This window comes from Drosophila subpulchrella, chromosome 3R (assembly GCF_014743375.2).
Source record: "Drosophila subpulchrella strain 33 F10 #4 breed RU33 chromosome 3R, RU_Dsub_v1.1 Primary Assembly, whole genome shotgun sequence".
NCBI classification, from domain to species: domain Eukaryota; kingdom Metazoa; phylum Arthropoda; class Insecta; order Diptera; family Drosophilidae; genus Drosophila; species Drosophila subpulchrella.
In genome coordinates, this window is record NC_050609.1 from 9,452,070 (window position 1) to 9,473,052 (window position 20,983).

At 41.4% G+C, this 20,983-nt stretch overlaps 2 protein-coding genes across 6 annotated transcripts in view; one reads left to right on the forward strand and one right to left on the reverse strand.

Moving 5' to 3' along the window:
• The window catches only part of LOC119551276, a 35,552-nt gene extending 17,515 nt beyond the window's left edge, over positions 1-18,037 (reverse strand). For 4 of the 5 annotated variants that reach the window (XM_037860578.1, XM_037860562.1, XM_037860571.1 and 1 more), the window contains exons 1-2: positions 17,798-18,037; positions 12,268-13,158 (exon numbers count right to left, since the gene is read on the reverse strand). In XM_037860578.1, the coding sequence (XP_037716506.1) occupies positions 12,268-12,903 (636 nt within the window). In that variant the 5' untranslated portion in view covers positions 12,904-13,158; positions 17,798-18,037. Of the gene's footprint in view, positions 1-12,267; positions 13,159-14,369; positions 14,611-17,797 lie in introns of those variants that run through there. The other variant, XM_037860552.1, reaches the window with a different exon arrangement.
• Positions 18,038-18,805: 768 nt separating this feature from the next.
• LOC119563266 (BUD13 homolog) lies at positions 18,806-20,806 on the forward strand. Its single transcript, XM_037876585.1, has one exon. It carries the CDS (start codon positions 18,856-18,858, stop codon positions 20,746-20,748), a length of 1,893 nt encoding a protein of 630 aa, XP_037732513.1. The 5' UTR covers positions 18,806-18,855; the 3' UTR covers positions 20,749-20,806.
• Positions 20,807-20,983: the final 177 nt, after the last annotated feature.

The following is a 20,983-nucleotide window of genomic DNA, read 5'->3' on the forward strand; positions in this document are numbered from 1 at the left end:
ACCCAACCGAGTAAATCCCTAATTTCGTTTTCAAATTCCTTCGTAGCGCCGCCAAATCCATTAAATTTAATTGTGGCAAAAGTTTTTGTTTCGGCCATTCGAGGCAGAAATGCGATAATGGTACGAAAATATTTAAATACGAATTGGGTGATGGGCGATGCTTGCTTGCGAGTTTGTCACTCTAAGTTAGCTGAGCTTATTCGCCTAGTCTCATAGTCTTATATCATTAAAATATCAAAAGGGATATACATTTACATTTTAGAGTGTGGGCTGAAAGTTGTATACAAAAGTTAACTCTTTGGCTTTCACCCAAAAGGGAAATTGTATAGCATTGGCTGAATGAGTGGGTTTGGCTTTGAAAACTTTAATCCTATTTAATGAGATGGGATTAAAACGACTTGGCGTTTTTCTTTTTTTTGAAATTATCAAAGGCCTGCTAGAAATACCACTTATTACACTATTTACCATGCAAACCCAGCGTACATGCCACATTTCACACGGTGTACAACCAACAATTAACTTGTTAAGTACATTAAAGTGATTCGAACTGATTGTTTTGGCTAATTTTTATTTGCTTTTCAGAGAATTTTCACCTACTCCTAATTAGCAAAGTGTGAAAATCGGATGAAACGTGCTAAGGGCCAACATTGACATAAACCAAAAGCGACAAAAACCATTTTACACCTATCCTCCATTTGTCTTAGCCTCATAACTCATGGGAAGCTGTGCTAAAAATTCGCTAAAATGATGATAAAACACTTTTTGCCACAACACATGGCCCAAATTCGAGGCAAGAGAATTCTCCTGTTTCTGTTTAGGTTTCGAAATGGGTGTTTATTTATAACCCCTGGTATTTCGGAATTTTCAAAACAAAAAGAAAAAACACACAAGAAGTATCTTTCCTCAATTTAAGAAACAGAAGGCCAAGGAATGAAAGGAATCAGAAAATAAACAATTATTTGTTGGGAGTGCCCACACACAAATGACCCAACATTTAAAGACCATGACGTCGACACCTTAGATCTACAATTGTTTTCATCTATTTTTTACGTATTCCTTGGGGCGCATAGGAAAGTGTTTAGAAACATTTTTCGGTTTGATTTGAAATTAGCGTGTTGTTCTGATTTCGAAAGAGATACACAAAACGTATAAAAGGTCAAAATTCCCAGTTGCTTGTGAAGAGCAGAGCGAAAGTGTTCGTACGTTAAGAATTGAGCTCTGCATATAAAAATAAACTCAGCGATACATATAGTCTTTTGGGAACTCAAATGCGAACCTAGCGAGTGGCCAGAGAATCGAGAGAATAAAGTCATCAAGTCAGATACCGATCGACCCATTCCACTCCTTTTTTCACCAGAAAAGAGATCTCTTTCACGGAGATCCAGCTCTTTTGGGTTGGTTCTTGAAAAGCAAACCGGGCAACCGGACTCGGATTATTACGAGTGAATCGGCAATGACCTTAGCACGAGTTCTGGTTTGAAGACGAGTGTGTGTGGATAGCCACATTGTATGAGGACTGGGGACTGGGGACTGGAAATAAACGAAACGATGACGCCGCGGAATCCGCAGCGCGGCTAACGTCATTAGCATTATGGAAATGTGTATAAATACATTGGGGCTTCAGTTGGTCGGTTGGAACTTGTCCAAGTGGGTTCGTCATCATCATCATCATCATCATTGTTGGCAATGCAGTTGTCTTCTTAATCGTCTGCATTGATTAACAACTTCTTGACCGTTAGTGGACAGGCCAACTGATCGTGTGGTCTTGGCTTTTATGCGGTCTTACCAGTTGCGAGTTCAATAAACCACAACTTGGCTCACACCATCAACATTTTTTGAGGTAAGAAGTGAAATATGTGAGAAAGAAAAGGGCAAAATAAAACCCCTTTTGTTTTCATAAAATTCATTAGCATCCATCCATGTTCTCTCTCAGTACTTTCCCCATTAAACCAACGACCCTTGTTGTTTTACTTTGCTCGCGGACGATCATTGTAAAAAACATATATAAAACACTATATGGTTACTGTGAGGTTTGTGCCGCGTGAGTGCCATAAAAACATGTACACACAAGCGGAGATTTCCATCAGTTTCGGCCCGCCCAAAACCAAAAAGCGCTGTAAAGTGCCCAAAGAGGCTGCCAATTGAAACAGAGCTTCGTTTTTTATGGCTAGTACAGTGGGCAGGAAGTCTCAGATCAGTGGCTAATAAAGTTATAAAGCTGTCGCCGACAACCAGACCACAAGATTTATTTAGAGCTCCGCTTACCAAAGCGGAACTATGTCGTTTTCTTTGTTTATTAAATCACAAAGTCAGCCAAGCTTGGTCTAAGAAATGGCTTCCTTTCACTGCAGTTTTGAGTAAGTGTTGTTTTGGTCACGATAATTGCGATATTGTGCAAGCAAGTTGCTTATCACTTCCATCGTCATGGTCAGTAACTCTGTGGAAATTAATTTTCTCGACTGGATCTTTTTCTAAGGGTTGTCACAGAACTCTGGGAAGAATTCGCAAGAACTTAAAAAAGGTCTAAATATGTATGTACACAACTTAGCATGATCAAAGTTTGTTTTATACTTAGTAGAATATAATCCAAGTCACACATAATAACACAGTCACGTTTCCCCGAGTCAACTTAAGAAATTAGATTGTCTTTATCTGGCCAATTAATGCCAGTCAACCCCCCTTGAGTTAAATGAACCGCAACTAATTGCCCTTAGGCTACTAACTAACTAATGAATTCATTGACTTTCAATAAGTAACTAAATTAATGAGAGAATCCTCCACAAAAGCCGGGCAGCACTTCACTTAACTAAACATTTATTCCACCACTTTTTACTGTCACATACTGATTAGCAATTGACATGTTTCCATAAAAGGGAGATTACCACCGAAAAAAACCAAACTCTAAAATGAATGTGAAGTGGAAATTGTTGAACCATGAGAAGCACTTGAGTGGATAAATCCCTCTATAACACTTATATGTGTAGTATAGCCTGCCGGATCTGCCGATTCCGGGGGCCAGTGCAGAAATTGCGGATTCGGATGCGAATTCGGATGCGGATTCGGATGCAGAGTAAACCGCAGTTGAACACACAACGCTTCCGCTTCGCTGAAGCCCCACCAAAACGCACAATTGCACTTCTTTGTGGGCTGTGAAAAGTGGGCGGCGTTCAGGGGGAGGGACAGACAGTCAGACAGTCAGACAGACAGACAGACAGGCAGGCTGCTACAAATGCGGCTTACATTTTCTGGCACGGAACTTAAATCAGATTACCATACAATAATAAAGGGCACCCGAAAAAAAAAAACGAGAATTCAATTCGCCACTTGCCTTCTGTTATCTTTTGCCCCATTGTCATCACTCAAAAAATGGCTTAAAATTTCAGCTTGCACATCGAGGAGCGCAAAATATTATGCTAAAGCAAGCGTTTATTATTTGCGAAATGATAGCGACGGAAATTGGATACGCGAAATTAAATTATTTCAGCAATTAAAAGTCACAAACAGATGCAAATGCAGCACTTTCGCTGGAAATGTATTTTATTGTAATCGAGTTCAAAAATCGTTACATTTTACAGATAAAATGCAGACATGACCTAAAAAATTACCACCAAACTTTAGCTTTCTACATATAATATAGATTTTGCAATTTCTAGTGCGATACTAAACATGTGTTTCAGAAATTAGCAAACTTAGTTAGTTGTTATACAACATTGCATGCTGTTGGTACAATAAAATATTGCAATTCATAAACCTGATAGATAGGTTTGTGAAATATTTCATTAAGGAATTGCAAAACCGGCATTTTCAGAAAACTACAGTTTTTCGAGAAAATAAAATTAAAGGCTGTGGAAAAATGAGAGCAAGCGCACACGTAATTGGCCAATTACACAGCCGAAAAAGAGAAGAAAAAAACCCAAAGGTTTTCACGATTAACCAGTGTGTGGTGTTAACGGCATGGTGTGTTATGTAATCAAGCCCACTTTATCTTGCACCGCACCGCAATTTCGGCCTCTTCTATATATCCAGCTGTTTTCAGGTGATGTCACTAGAAACGGGGGAGTCATTCGTACGCCTGATTTTTATACGCCTAGCCATAAGAAATTAATTAGGATTTTGGCCAAGTTAATGGTTCCCGGCGATGTACTACAGCAGATTGTTGTTCAGCTCGGTTGGATGGATTCATAATAAAGTTGGCCCAATTTCTCTTCTGCAGACACACATTGTTGAGATCAGCGGGGTGTCATTAATCGTGAGTAATTACAATCCAGCCAGTACGGGGAGTGCGATCATTTGAACAATCTTTCAAGAGCAAAAAAACTATAATTATATCAAAATATAAAAGTAAATGGTGTCCTAATAATTATTCATTTTTTCAATTACCTTTTCCCACTCAAACCAAAACATAAACAAGCGAGGCAAATCCAGCTATCGAGGCGGAAATGTGAGCAGTTATATTACAAACGGAAGGCGGTTGAAAAAAAACAAACAAAAACCACAATTACTTTGGGCTTTTCGCGGTGGCAAATGAAAAGTAAAAGCCAAATAGAGCGCAGCAAATGCAAAAAGCCGACCGCCCAGACTAAGGCAACAAAATTTTCAAAGTTACGTACACACTTCGGCCAAAGTAAACGTAAACGTGTAGCTTGTAAAAAAAAACCGGCTAAAAACCAGCCACAAGAAATGGTAAAAAACAACAACAAACTCAGAAATATGTATATATATAGGGAAAAGAAACCGATATGGTAGGTGTGTCGAATTCGAAATGCTCTGGCAACAAATTGATTGAGTTGTAAATCCAAAAAACCAACTCTAAAAGTGTTTCGAATCGTGTTAATGACTTGGGCAAATCTTTAAGCTACTTGAAATCATTGCTCGAGTTAACCTTCAACAATCAAAAGTATACGGGATAGATATTCATTCGAGTGGAATCGCTGTGCTGGTTTATTATCTCGAGGGTAGTAACAAAAAACAACAAAAAAAAAAAAACCCAAGTCATACGTACTTCCACAAAGTTCAATATTATCAAGAGGGCATTCAGTGATTTACATGCTGCGTGCGCAAATAAGAGAAAAAATAAAAAAATAAAACGCTCACACGGATCCCTTAGCGCATACCCAAGTCGGCTATGCATTTTCCAGTTGATTGATCCCCGAGCGCATTTCCGCCACTTGAGAAACAATGACCTCTCCAAAAAATATACGACCAAATCAATGGGAAATTCAATTACAACCCAATTTCCCAAGGAACCGCCGACAAATGTGCATGGAAATTTCCGGAGCCACGGAGCCCAGAGGCCGGCGGCCAAAAAGAGAATCTAAAGCTTAGCGGGTTACTTGGCCAGTTCAAGCCGAAGAAATCAGAAATCTGAAAAATCAGTAAGTCAGAAATCAGAAAACAGAAAACAGAAACCAGAAACCCGCTGCGATCCGAACGCCGCCAATCCGAATAATGGCCAATGGGGCAGCAAAAATAACAACGCCGGCAATTCGGTACAGACCAGCAGCATTTTATATTGGAGACCGAACTGGAAATGCCAGCGAATCCGAGCGAGTAAGTGAACGGACATGGCAGTCACCACGTGGGAAACTAATTCATTCAGCGGCGGCGGAGCGGTAGAAACCCGAACCGAACCACGTGCACTGAAAAAATGGTATGGAATAAATTACGAGTCCCAAGGCAGGGGAATCTTTTTCAAATCAAACCGGGTTAATGACTCAGTAGGCATATTATGGTTATGTCACAAACCCGTCTGCCCCCCTTCTTAATAGCACTTAATTAAAATCAAAAATTTAATTAGTTTCGAAAAGATTTGGAAATAAATTAGATCTACCCCTGCCAGCGAACGAATTTACATTAGAACAAACTTTCTTCATTCATTGCAACAACCTCCCCCCCTAATAAAAACAGCTTTGCTTATAGAAACGATTAAAAGCGCGAAGGAATTATTGTTCAAGTGTAAGAAACAAAGAAATACAAAATACCTAAACCCGTTGCATTTTATGACTTGGCAACAATTACGACAAGACGAAAAAGAAAAATCCAACAGTAAGACCCTGCAATGACAAAGAGGCTTTTGGGCACCAGGTCGATAAGAAGCAGGGGGTTTCATAAGGCAAAAGGGAAAGGAGGTGGGGTAATAATACCGTGGAAAATGGGTTAATAAAATAATATTTTATGGACTCTACGCGCTCGAGTTCTGCAGCCAGCGACAATAATAACAGGGCCAGTTGCAAAATAATACAGTGTGCAAAAATCAAAAGCAGAAAGGGAAATATAAGAGGGTTGGGATTACGGGGCGTTGGTTTAGAATTTAAAACCTGGTCGTTGGTCGTTGGTTGTTGGTCGTCGGTCATAGGCGGCTTTCAACACCAGGCCGCCTTCCAATCAAAGGTGAGGAGTGACAGCGGTGAAAGAAGGAAAACAAAAGCCCCGGCAAATCGAATTCCGATCGAAAATCAGCGATGAAATGTGAGGGTGGCTGGTGTTAAATAGCCAGAATAAATAAATAAATGTATGCACGTCTGCATGAGGTACAACGAACACACGCGCTCCATTCCGTCTCGTTTCATTAAGGGGTTTGTGGGTTTGACAGACCCTGAAAAACCGATATCGAAACCCATGGTATGGGGGTGCTAACCATTGAGAATGTTGCAGGCCAGGCCAGCGCAGGTCAGAATTCTTTGGAGGCCGGAACTACTCGTATAGAAGTAGTACTCATGCCCAAGCCACGTACCTAGGCCATCGCTCACCCACAATGCACATTTCAAATCTCACAGCCCACAGCACAGAGCACACACCATTAATAAAATAAAAACTCCCCTCCCCCGTCCATCAAAACCATCCGTGAATTTTTATGAAAGATGTACGAGTAGTACTTGGGATCCGTTCCCATTGTGCGGTATATCCGTGTGTGAATTGTGAATACGCCCTGTGCTTGCTCTTCTGCCACCTAATTGAACCTTTCAAATTGCTCTATAAACACACTGATCAAAACAACCCTCCACATAAATAAATAAATCCCCTGTTTGTATTCCTTTGCCCGTGCTCCCACTTTTATAGGTAGTTTTCCCAGGACGTGATTTTCATTGTCAGTCGTTTTGGTTAATTAAAGCATCACCGCCCAAAGTACAAAAGGTTCACTGACTAAATATTCCACATTGATGGTTTTCGGCTGTGCGCTCGTTTTGATTAGCGATTTGTTTGGTTTCCCGAAAATTATATTGTAGCGATGATAAGGCCCATCATATAGGGGTACTAATCAAATAGGCCGACCGTGATCGTTTTGGAATGGGTGTTTACCGGTCTCCGATCAGTAATTTAGGTGCTCACAATAATTGAAATAGTAATAGCCAAGTACGCTCAGGTTAAACTAATCAAAAATGACGTTACTATGTATAAGATTATTGCTAGCCTTACAGGTAGATAACAAAAGTTATCTAGAAAACGGATATCTAAAATGTAAACACTATTGATACAAAACTAATAACCCTAATAAATGTATGATCATGCATTTTTATTTCAACTTACGAAATACAAAAGGCCTTTGAAGTGGAATTTTTAAAACGAATTAGCCTAGACAGCGATTACCTCGCCCCGTCGTCGTTGCTTTAATTGAGACTAGTTAGCAATCTAGGGGATCTATCTCTCTATCTATCTAGCATTCGTTTTAAACTAGTCGTCGTCGCGTTTGTAGTGCCTCTAAAGAGGTCAGGCACATGAAAGTGACGCAATGAAGTATTGTTTTCGTTTGTTTTGATGTCGTCTCAATAGATTATTTAATTTGATGTCTTGCTAATTCATTCGACATGTTAGGGGCTCCAATTCAAATGCGGTAGCCAATTGGTATTCGTATTTATAAAGGTGGTAAATATACACATACAATGTTGCCCAAGCCCAGTTTACAAACTGGAGTTGCATATGACGACTCGAACCGAACGACATAAATAACATTCATAATTGACTGGCCATAAAAGATATAAACAAACACCCTCAAACTCGCAGCAAAGTTGTATTTGATTCACTATTTTTTCCTCGTAACATATTCGAGTCTTGTTTATTTGGTTGTCAAGTCAACACAATGTATTTAGAAATGTAGATAAGGTGCCCGGACAAGTACGCGGATCTAATCTCATGCCCCACAATTATAAACTTGAACCACAAGGCGATACGAAAAACTGCTCCCTCGACTCTTTTTTTAGGTCGAGATAGTGGGGGCAGGAAAACCCGAAAAAACAAGAAAATGGTTTCTGGTTTTCGATCCAAGGAGAAACCTTTTTCGCGGGCCAACGAAAAGGTTTACAGGGCCCGCAGTGTCACTTTTAATGTATTTTTTTTTCGGCCTTTCGCCATACATCTCATTTATCTTCATGATCGCTGGGAGGAGATCACGTCTGAAATATAATAACTTTTTACACCTCTCATCTCAGATTTCAGGTTTCGTGGAATTTTATACAGACATTTCGCAGACAGACGACGCACATAAATTAGTTTGACCAACGTAGTCGGATGATAAGCGTGCGTAATCATAATCAACTTTAATTGGAAGTGCTTCAAAATGCGCTGGGAGCAATCGGATTTAAACGGAAATTGACCATAAAATAATGATAAGACCTAACTTTGTTGATAAGAGCGTGTGCACGACTTATGTCATCAGTAAAATGCATTGTGTTCGGTTAGCCGTTAGATAGATGGGCATAGATAGATATAGATAGTTCTATCTAATTGCCACTGTCAATATAATCTACACTCCTTTTGATTGATTGCACTTAACTTTTGTAATATATACAAATCATATATGTAACATACCAGTTCCACACCATGTGCGCCTGTGTTATATGGGTGTCGTAAAGCCGAGGTAATTGCCTGGCGGCCTAATGAGAGATTTGTCCGGCAATTAATACGACTGGTCGCTTAATCGCTGGCTTGGAATACGACCGACGACTCCATTGATGATTAAGGCCTTTTGCTTGTGCGAAAAGCAAATAACAAATAATGCAATGAATATGGCGGCTAACGAACCAAAGTGAACTTTGCCAAGGCGTGCGTTGCAAAAGAAAGTTTCATTCCACGCAATAATACAAAAAAAATGCAAGGAAAGAAAACGAAAGTCTGGCTTTATTTAATCTTTCAATTTGCAGGTTTACAAGTAAATTAATCCCGGAAGCGGTTTCGAAAATGATCTTGCGCACTTGAGAACTTCTTTTTTGTGAGGCTGCTTATTGCTCAATTAAAAGCAAATCAAGATAGCAAATTAGAGATCATAAATCCGCTTTTGTGGCGTGCCTACGTTCCATATTACAAAGTTCCCTATACACAGCACCTCAATTGTTTTTGTTTTGCTTAGCGGCTTTTTGTTTAACCCAATTACGGTGTTTTTCTTTACCATTTTCAGGTACATAAGAAAAATAATCAAGGAAAACACCCTCGAGTAGGCAGCATTTCAAATTCCAATAATGAGTTTTAAATCAAACTAAGAAAAAAACCACTATGCGTTTAACTCATTTATCATTGCGTTTTCGAAAACAATATGGAAAAAACCGGCTAGCTGCTGGTTGGATTAAATTATATGATTGCCGGTTAATGGTATAGGCAGGCAGTGCGACTTATTCGAGTTTCAGTCTCAGTTTTCATTCCGAAACGGAGACTCCTAAGGTCAAAGCATTTTTAATGCAACACCTTGGGAATCAACGGTCACCACCAGCGGCAACTAAAAGTAGTAGTAGAGATACGAATACCAGAATACCAGAGTAGCACCACTACCGCAACAATCCATCCGTTTCGACCAAAAAAAGAAAACCTGTTTCCCATGCGACTACTTTTATTGGTAATGAGTTGGGGAGCAGTAAGAGTTATATGGTGAGTGGAACAGTGGACTGGTGGACTGATGGAAGTGAGAGGTGCTGCCGATGGTCGGTCGGTCGGTGGTTGATGGTCGAAGGTAGTTCCTCAATGGGGCAAAAGAAATACCGGGTGCCGTATAATTGGCCGGAAAGTAACGTTGACGTTGGCCACTCGTGGCAATTATAGCCCCCCACGTTCAAAAAGGCCAAGATTTTAGTTTTGCCAGTAGGGCCAAGAAGCCACGAAGCCAAGAAGCCACGAAGCCAAGGTCCAAAACTAAGGGCCTCACCCGGATTCGCTGAATGTTTATGGGGCCCAAGAGCCAAGAGCACACATGCAAGCTCGTCTCACAGTCTGCCAGTGGCACGCAATGTGGCATAAAGTTAGGAATAGCAAATAGGTATCAACAATATTTAAAGGAAATTTTGGAAAAGGCGTAGTACACCCTGGAAATACTCTTAAAATTATAGATCGTTTAACAGATAGCAACCATAATTGTTAGATAATGGGAAAAACACGTAGTACACCAAGGGAATACCCCCAAAATGATAGATCATATATCTAACTTCCGCAGAAGTAGGAACTAGTATCCAGCTACATGGTTTTGCAATCTTAACTGAGAACACAACAAGTTGTTTGGCTTTCGATTAGATATCTAGCCCGATAAGAATGACAAACAATTACACTGATTTATCAATGATAAAAACGAAAGAATAGTACACAATAAAAGAAGGTGAATTACGACAAAGAACAGAGAAATCTGAGAATCCGTCGCCTTTTGCTGACAGCTTTCTCTGCAGGAATTCGGGTAGCTATTGAATGAAAAAGGAAACGACGTGTGTTTTGTAACGTGACTCGCAGAATGCAACACAGAAGTCAATACTTTCTTTTCAACCACGTCGCGATGACCATTTTCAGTCAGCACCGATTATGAATATCATTTCCAGTGATCTGTCATTAAAATAGGACAAACGATCGTTAAGCATAAGGGTCAGCCCAAAAGTCATGAATCATTAACGAATTGACAACAAAAAAAAAAAGAACTCCAGTCCGATGCGCAACCGAAATAAATATTTCAAAGCAATGCTATCGAAGGGCTGCGTCATTAAATCTAGAAATTTGAGAGGCATTACAGTAAATAAAACGAAAGACCGGAACGTGTTGGTGATAAGATAACAGATTATCTAAGCCCTTATATTGTATATTCACACACACACGGATCTCTGGACAGCGTCTCTGCCCCAAAATGAATATTACCATATCGCATGGTAGCAAATTGCCTGTGAAACGGGTAAAAACCTTCTGCGGCGTTATAAATAAGGCCTTATTTATTTACTTTCGGTTCTTGGGAATGGCCAGACAATTTAATTTATTTGCCTGCATTAGGGAAAATAACATATGAGGGACTTCTGCAACAGGAGCCAGGGGCACAGAACAAAGGCATGTCAGTGAGTATAACTAAGTTCTTCCCATTCTACGGATTGCGAGTCAGATGAGGGAGTTGAGAGCGTCTGGGGAATTTACACGCAAAATAAAAAGCAGGTTTGTAACCAGCCTTGGGAACTAATTAAATAAATTAATAGTGAATATTTAAAGGTGTTATGGTTCCATTACAAATTGTCATTTAAATTTTTCCGTGTAATTACTATGTATAAGAATAGGGTAAACACTAATTGAGCTATTAGATAAAATAAATTTAATTAAAACGAGTCGTTGCATATGTATATTATTCATATATTCATATTAAACACTAAAACTCTAGCAGTAACTAACATAAAATCAAAACAAATTGGTTATGTAAAAATATGTATTCTCCATTTTTGGGTGCATAAACGAATTTGAAATGAAAATCAAAGCGTAAGCATTTCACAACATGGAAATCTTTTTTTTTTCCCAGATTGCAACTATCAAATAATAAAATGGGACCCGTATGGGCGGAAATATATGGAAATCGTTGGACACATTGCCCAACCGACCGACGTCAAAGTTTTCAGAAATCTCACTGACATTTCCTATTAATAGAAGGAAATATTCATTTCCCATTTAAAGAACTGCAGTGATATGTGCGTTTGGCACACAGTGCAGACACTTGAATAGTTATTATTAGTTACATATATTTCGAGCCTGAACTGTATTATTGAATTCTTTTTCCTCCCCCCAGTAATAGTAGTATTATGGTATGTGGCATGCGTGTAGACGAATAAATCACATTAAAAATTAAACACAACCCATGGAAACTTTTCGATATGCTTTGAAGAGAACTTGATTGGGTGGGTGGAGGGATATGTGCGGTGCGGTACGGCACGGTATGGTATGGTTCGGTTCTGTTCGCATTTCGCAGTTCCCAAATCGTAGTGTTTGTAGTGTTCGTAGTGTGTGCTACTGAGTAGTTCATAAAGGATGGTAAAGGGCGTATGTGTTACTTACATTGAGCATCCAAATGGTCATCTCCTCGAGGACAATGTCCATGCTGCTGTGGGCTCCGCTGAGGGTGTAGTCGACGGCATTATCGCTGCTCCGTCCACGAGGGGCTGGCGGTGCAGTGGGTGTTGTGGTGGTGGTGGTGGTGGTGTTGGTAGCAGTGGTGCGACGCCTCATGGGAGATGTGGAGGAGGGTGTGGTTGAAAATGCGGACATTGCTGTAGCCGTTGCTGTAGCTGTAGCTGCTTCTGATGGAGATGATGTAGCTTTAGTGCCGGGATTTACTGGATTTGCGGACAATGTCTCTGGAGTTTCGGTTTCTGCTTCTGCTTCTGTCGCACATGTTTTTGCTAATGTTCCCGATGATTTGTATTTGTTCGATGCTGATGTGTTGGCCAATGTTGGCTGGCTGGCCTCGAATAAGCCGAGTAATTCCAAATCCCGTTTGCAACAGCAGCGGCAAATGCGAGGCATTTCCAGTAAATCCTCATCAGCAGTCGGTAGAGAAAGCTGCTCTTTGCATGGTGCAATTTCAGTTGCAGTTGCTGCAGCTCTTGCACTGACTCTTTTTGCCGTCTTCTCCTCGGTTGTTGCCGTCTTCGCGCAGAAGAAACTGCTCTGTCTTCTTCGGTTGGCACTCATTCTGTCTTAGTTTTCCAGCTATTCTCTTTCTCTCGTTGAGGTTTTTTTTTAATATATTTTAATTGGCCCCTTATAGGGGGTATTTTAGCGCCAGTTTTTCACACGAAAAAACACCCACGAATTTGATCTTTTTTAGTTTTTGGTCGGTTTATAGTTTTTGGTCTTTGTAGTTTTGATTTCTCTCTCTCTCTTCCGCTGACGTTGCTTTCGTTTTGACCACGAGTCGACGACGACGACGACGACGACGGTGGGGACCTAAAAAACCAGAATGGGCCAGAAAGAGGCATGAGAAACAGAAACAGATCGGTGGTGGTTAGGAAACCTTTCGCCGCCCGAGACATGGTGCGTGAGTGTGTGTGAGTTGCTCTGAGCTCTGAGCCCTGGTTCTGGTTCGAGTTCGAGTTCGAGTGTTCGTGTGGGCCAGTTTCTTTTAGTAGGCCAACAAGAAACCGAATCAGAATATATATCTTGCTACCAGGCTCATTAGCAGTCGAACAACAAACGGCGCCGTTCAGTTCAGTTCGTTCGGACTCTGGTTTTTCTGCTTTTCAGTTTCCAAATTCTACACTAAACCCAGCCAGCTATTCGGTTTTTAGGTTTCGAAATCCTACAGAGAGATTCGATTGATGATGATTTAAGTTAACCAAGCAGTTTCAGACTTTTTAGGCTACTGGCTTTTCTACTTTTTTAGTTAGCAAAAAAATTGTTTATCGATGGTTTATCTGCTTTTCAGTTTTAACTTTATGTTTTCAAAAAACAACGCGGTATTCGATGCAAGTTTTGAGTTTTTAGCTTTCTTGGCAAAAAAAAGTCTGAAGATTTGAGATTTTTGTTAAAAGTCTACACAATACAAGCTTTCAATATAAGTCTACACGAATTAGAGCATTTCCATTTATGGTTTTTTAGTTTTCATTGAAAAAACTACAACTCTGCAGGGGACTTCGTTGTTGTTTTTTTTTTTTGTACCGATGCCGCTTGTCTATTTCCGTAGTTCAGTATTCAGTTTTCGGACCAAAGTCTACACATTATCTTTATCGCGGCAGAAAAGCTATACGCATTCGAGCAGCTTTTACCCCACTTCCGTTATTTATTTGATATTTCAGTTTTCAGTTTTCGGTCAAAATTCTACAAGCGCCCCGTACACCTGCCCTTGTGGAGCAAAAATAAACTCTCTGGTGAAATTTCTAGCCTTTCGGGTAAACCGCTAGAAAAACCGATTTTCGTGTTTGTGTTGTTGTTTGCTTCTCCTAGTAGTAGTAGTAGTAGTCGTAGTACTAGTTGTTGCTTTTGTTGTTGTTGTTGTTACAGCCGATGTGAGAGATTTCTCGAAATGATCAAATTATATTTTCGGCGGCGGCATTTGCGCTCGCACACTTGCACAATCAGACGGACACACACACACACGCACGCACACACATGTGGTGGGCAGGAATTTAAATTGATGAATTAAATGCAGAAAAACGCACACTTGCAACGGAATTTAAGTACGGCGGCCAAGATATGTACGTATATCAGTGTCCGTTACTTTTACAATTTCAATTAGCTTTGATTGCCGTTATTTGCGCGAACAATGCAAAACAATGGTCGTCGCGCGATTTGATTCAGAAATCTTTGCGAAACAATACGATTTGGTAATTCGAATTCTCCGCGGAGCGCCAACTCATAATCTTTCTTATGGTCGGATCGTGCCGAGCGCTGTAGACCGTCGCGTTTGGATTTGAAATTTGAAATGGGGAGAGAGTGGCGAAGCAACCGGGTACAACTTTGAAACCACTGAGCAACCCGCCCCAGACTTTAGGGTCTTTTTGTTTTCTGCATTTCGGCGCTGTTAGCGGATGGTCACACCAGCCGATTTCGGACTTTCTCTGCCTCTCTTTTGGACAGAAATGTTAAGTTTCCAGAGCAGCGGCATAACATTGCTGTTAATGGAACTGAATTCGCTGCGATATCCGCCACTGAAACGCGTTAAAAAGGCTCGAAAAAGGCCGACCAGGTTATTTTTATTATCTAAATTTCTCAGCGGTTGGCGAGTTATTATATACGTATAGAGGTGTATATTTATTTCCCCAAAACGTAATTTAAAATTAGAGAGTGCCGATTCAACCGGTTTAAACCGTTTGTTTGGGGGCATAACCAGCAATGTTAAGAACTAACATGAGCATAACATATGACTGCTAGCGGACTCTCTTCTCTCGCTCTCCGCTCCTAAAGTTCACCACACAGCGCAGACTCAAACCATGGTGGACAGCGCTTCTTTTGAATTTTGTTTCCAAATAAATATTTTTAAATATAAAAAGTTGTGCACTTAAATACAACAAATTGGTTTATATAGCCGTATTGTCCTCCCACCTATCAGCTGTATTTTAAACTTGTGACCAACTGAGACATCACACATAACAAAGGTGCATGAGTTTCGTTAAATTACAATTAAATTCTAGTCACGCCTCGAAAATTCGATTAGAACGGCTGATTTTCCGGTGTTCATGTGTGTAAGAAAAATTTCCTAGTTAGTTCGCAAAGGGAAGCTTCCTGCTTTTTATTCTGTCTCGGTCTTGGATGACACATTACATTTTTAGCATTTTCCGGTGTTCATGTAGGCAAAAAAAATTAGATTCCCCAGCGTAAAAATTAGGGTCAGACTTGTTCGGGATGACACATTCTTTTCCAATGTGTATATTTGTTTATTACACAAACATATTGACCCTTTTGAAAACCTGCTGCACAATTATTGCTGCCAAAAGAGCAGCTGTGCAAGATTAGATATGCTAGATTGAATATTAACGCTAGAAAAATTTCGTAACCTACTTTTATTTATAGTCCTGCATATACATATGTATGGGGGGAGGTACCAGCTGTCAAAACTGGACAATATGGACCTGCAACGTTCCGCTTTGCATAATTCAAAATTCCCTTAAGCGTTTCTTTAATTGTATTGTGTAAATGACGAGCAGGGATAAAAATAAACTTCCAAAGCGTAAGAAGAAAAACTTCAAATTGTGCATAATAAGTGGTGAGGATAAAAAAGTTGTAAGCCCGTCTACGTAAAATTCTACATTAATCCAGACATGTTCCTAAAAAGTTGAAACTTTGCAAGGGAGGAAAAGGTATTTGGACTGTTTTTTTCCAGCCGACCGCCTTTAAATGTACTTAAGTCGTTAGTTACCATACACGTTACTATAGAAACATCTTGATTATGTTTTAAGCGACGACACGCCGTGTTTTCCAGGTAATTTACGGTTGCCAGAAATTTAATGTGCTTTCCCCAGCCCGTTATGAAGAGTATTTAAAAAGGAAACGGGGAAAAAGTGAATAAATGATTTTACAATGGAAGAAATTATAAATTATAATATTGTATTTGACCCTTTTTTGAATAAGCAAACACATTGTGTCAGCCGTCAGCGAATTGCCCGTAAAAACCAACAGTGCATTAATTAATTTATTCCTGTTTATTCAAACAAATCGCCAGGGGAATTTTAAAAATAAATGGTGCTAAAAGTGTGACTAAATAGATGCTTTATTTATACCATAAATTGTCCAGCTTTATATGCGCAATGCTACATTTTTGCCATTACTGAAAAGTAATTGTCCTTTTGTGCCCATAACCGAATCTGGATGGCAAAGAAAAACAAATAGAGTACTAATTGATTTAATGCTCTTTATACTCCCCCATTAGCGGGAAAATTTACCTTAATATGAAATCATTGCCGACGGCTGTCCTTGCCATGATTTAATTATCGAGGCGGGCTCCGTTGTTGAGGCACGGAAAGCATTGTTTTTATTTCTTTGTATGATGGCAACAATTTTCTATCTATTTAAGAGGCCTTAAAGTTTATACTCTGGGATTTCTTTAAGGTCAAGAGTTAGGGGATCTTTGTACTTAAAATAGCCATGTTGGATAACATTAATTCTGAGAAAGCATAAAAACGTTACAGATTGCAACAAGGGCGTGCAAAAATATTTAAATTAGATACATATTTGTAAGCATGTGAGGTATTTGCATCCTCCAAAGGTAAAACATAGTGGTTTTCAGTCAAAACCGGTGAGGAATGGCACTCCGTTAACTTTTGAAAAGTCATCGAAAGCGGAATGTGGGCGGTATATGGACCAAGCGCAGACTCGAACCCTTTGGGGCAAGAATTTTTGAAAGGAATTTGAATTTATACACAAGTATGCGGAGGGAGAGGGAGAGAGAGATAGAGAGAGAGAGCACGTTGGAAAAATCAGCTGTTTGCGGGACAGGCACCAAAACAGAGACAACACAAGTGGAGGGAGACAGACAAAGCAGCGAGAGCGAGAGCGAGAGCGGGATGGGGAGTGAGAGCACGCCGTGGGCCTTAAATTTCATGGAGAAAAACAGGAAGGTGGAAAAAAGAGGAAAAGAAATGCCAACAATGCAGAAAAAGGGTAATGGAGAGAACGCAACCAAAACAACGGAATATAATAAGAGCGCTTTAAAAGCCCAGTTAAGCGAATTAATTTGCATGCCTTTCGCGCGTTCTTGCACTCAAAAACTGAAAATGTGAATATGTGGGTGCTCTCCCCCCCCTGGCATCCGCCCCTTTGGCCCTGCCTTGCGTTTCCTTTCCTGCCAATTGTTTTCGCTGCTCGGCATTGTTGTTGCGCACTCTTTGTTTTTGCGCTTCATTTCATTCGTCACTTAAACGCCCCCCTCCCCCTCGTCACTTAGCCCCCCTTTTCGCATTGGCCCCTCCTGCACCCTGCACTGCCCCCCATGTGATTTCCACAAAAAGGCTGTAAGAGCCCTCGAGGACTTTCCACTTAGTCTCCTGAAGAGAACTCGCTACTTCACATTTTTCAGGAAGCAAGACAAATAATTGCCGTGGCTCGATTTAATCCGCCATTTAAGCCGCTTATTCGCATGCTTAGTACTTACGTTTCTCTAGGAATCTTCCTGGAAGTTAATCCCCTGCTGATGATAACGCCGCCAGCTGAGGCCGGCGGCCAAATGGACAACTCCCATGCAACACGATAATTGATGGCACTTTTTTGCAACCACTTCCTCGAAAATTTGGTTTATTTGATTTTATGATTTCTGCGAACGTTTTCGGACTTTCGGATTCGGTTTTGATCGGGAAATTCGGAAAATTCGGGGGGAAAAAGCAAGTTGCACCGGGACTCCTCTCTCAAAAACGTAAGAAAACGACGTAAGTGTCGGCAAACGTAAGTGTCAGTAAAAGAGGGAGACAGCCTCAGCGTAAGTGTCAGTGAAAGAGAGAGATGGAAGATGCGAACGTAAGTGTCAACAAAACGTAAGCCACCGTAAGTGTCAGTAAAAAAGGGAGACAGCCTCAGCGTAAGTGTCAGTAAAAAAGGGAGATGCAAGATCTGCTCTCTGAGAAAAGGAGGAAAAGCACGTTGCAAACAAAAAAAAAGTTGTCTCTCCCGATTTAGGGATGGGAGGGTAGGAGGCCGGAAATTAATCGCTTGAAAGTGCAGGCGATATTTGGCACAAAGGAATATTTACAACAACAAAACAACACCCTATTGAAAGGGAACTGGGTTAGTAACTAATTAAAAGTTTGAAAGTTTGGAGTATTTTTTCAACACAAAGGTCTTATCGAATACTGTTAGTTAACAGTCAATCTCTAACGCGCCAGGAATAACATATTTGAAATGATTTCTTTCTAAACAGTTAAAAGCTATAAAGATAAAAAGCTCAGCACATGTAAAAAATTATATAAAAATAAATTATTCTAGACAGCAATTTAAAGTTATTGATGTTTTTTTAACACAGTAAAGCAAATACAAAAGTAAGAACTTAAATATGTGGGGCTGCCAGACCGATGAAAAAAAAAAGCCCGTGCTGTTAGGCGCAATTTAACAGCACTCAACCAAGTGACATTTTAATAAAAACCAAAAAACGGTCACACTCCCCTAAAAACGTAAACAACTTGGTAGTAAATTGCAATTTGCCGCTTTAATTAACCGAAAATGTCCATGCAAAAGGCCAAAATCATAGACCAGAAGGAGTACCTCAAGAAGTACCTCTCCGGCGACAAGGAGAAGAAAAAGAAAAAGAAGGAGAAGAAGCACAAGAAGGGTGCCAAGGTGAAAATCATCGATGACGATGCCTACGAGAAGGATGACCAGGAGGTGGACGAGGATCTGCTGCTGGGCGGCGAGGATGCGCCGCAAATTGTAGGCGAGTACATCGAGGACGACCCCAATGTGCGCAGCAAGTGGCGCAACATTGCCGTCAAGGATGAAAGCAAGGAGGAGGAGGGCCAGGAATCTTCACCAGCAGCGCCTGCCACTCGCATCAAACAGGAGCCCCTGGATGAGGAGCACGAGATGTGGGGACGCAAGCCATCCGTAGCTAAGGTCAAAGATGAGTTCTCACCCTCTAGGCGAATCAAGCAGGAGAAACGCAGCAGCTCCAGAGATTTGAGTCCAACGAGGTCGAGAAAGCCACCGAAACGCGAGCAAAGTCCTCGCAGGAGGAGCAGGGATCAATCCCCAAGTCGCCGAAGGGCGGCTAGCTCAGATCAGAGTCCTCCCAGAAGAGGAAGATATGCAGATCAATCACCGCCACGCAGAAAACGTAGAGATTCCGATCAGAGTCCAGCCAGAAGAAGGCGAGATTCGGATCAAAGCCCTCCAAGAAAGCGAAAGGATAAGCAATCACCGACTAGAAGGAGAAGAGATTCCGATCAATCTCCACCCAGACGTCGCAGAAGTAACTCCGATCAGAGTCCGCCCAGGAGACGTAGAGATAAGGATGCTTCCCCACCTAGAAGGAGAGCAGACTCCGGTCAAAGCCCGCCTAGAAGACGTAAAGCGGACGATCAATCTCCACCAAGGCGTAGAAGGAAAGACTCGGACCAAAGTCCGCCCAGAAAACGGAAAGGCGACGACCTATCTCCAGTTCGGAAGAGAAGGGATTCCGACCAAAGCCCACCCAGAAGACGTAGAGATGACAAACAATCACCACCAAGAAGGAGAAGGAACTCCGATCAAAGTCCTCCAAGAAGACCTAAAGATGAAGATCAATCTCCGCCCAGAAAACGAGACAAATCTCCACGCAGGCGTCGCGACTCCGACCAAAGTCCACCCAGGAACCGTAGATCCGTCAGCAGAAGTCGGGATCAGAGTCCTGCGCCGCGAAATCGCTTTAGGGAGGAGAGGAAAAGTCGCTGGGCCAAGGCATCACCCAGCAAATCAGCTTCGCCACCACCAACGCACAAACCCAAGTCAACCAAGACGCTAGATGGCAAGAAGGCAGGTCTGCAGGACGCAAAATCTCTTAAAAAGGAAACCGACGAGAGGCGGCGACAGGAACATGACCTGTTCGAGAAAATGTCCAGCGAGATTTCTGGCCGCGATGGAGATGTACAGGTGCGCAGCACTCGCCGAAAGGGGCACAGGGCGCGGGAAGCAGCCAACGAGGATCCCGCCGAGCGGAGCCGCAAGGAGGAGCACGAGAAGAAAAAGAAGGAGCTGTACGACCGCTGGGGCAAGGGCCTAAAGCAGATAGAAGATCGACAGTCCCGTCTCGAGGAGATGGCCCATGAAGCCTCCAAGCCGGTGGCTCGCTATGCCAACGACGAGGACCTGGACAGGCACCTCCGCGAGCAGGAGCACGCCGACGATCCCATGCTGGAGTACATGCGGCAGAAGCGCAAGAAACGCGATCAGCAGGACAACAAACCGGTGATGCCCAAGTACGAGGGCAGCTATCCGGAGAACCGCTTTGGCATACCACCAGGATACCGATGGGATGGTGTTGATCGGTCCAACGGCTACGAGCAGCGATGGTTCGACAAGCAGAGCGAACGGCGGGCGGTGCAGGACGAGGCCTACAAGTATAGCGTGGAGGACATGTAAATGTTCCCAGACATTATTTGTACACTTGTTGCAATAAAGTTTGCACAACTGCCTGTAAAGAGGAAAAAAGCAATTACAACTGGATTTATTTAAAGTTTTTGCTTGTGCATATTGAGTTGTCTATTCTATATGGGGAAATACTTTTTTTGCAGTTAAAAATGTCAATTTAATATTAAAATTGAGAGAATTGTTACAGATTTAAATCTGTGTTATCGATAGCAAATTTTTGAATCAC

Excerpts from the sequence above, each read along its gene's own strand:
- LOC119563266 (XM_037876585.1), top strand. The coding sequence starts at position 18,856 with ATGTCCATGCAAAAGGCCAAAATCATAGACCAGAAGGAGTACCTCAAG.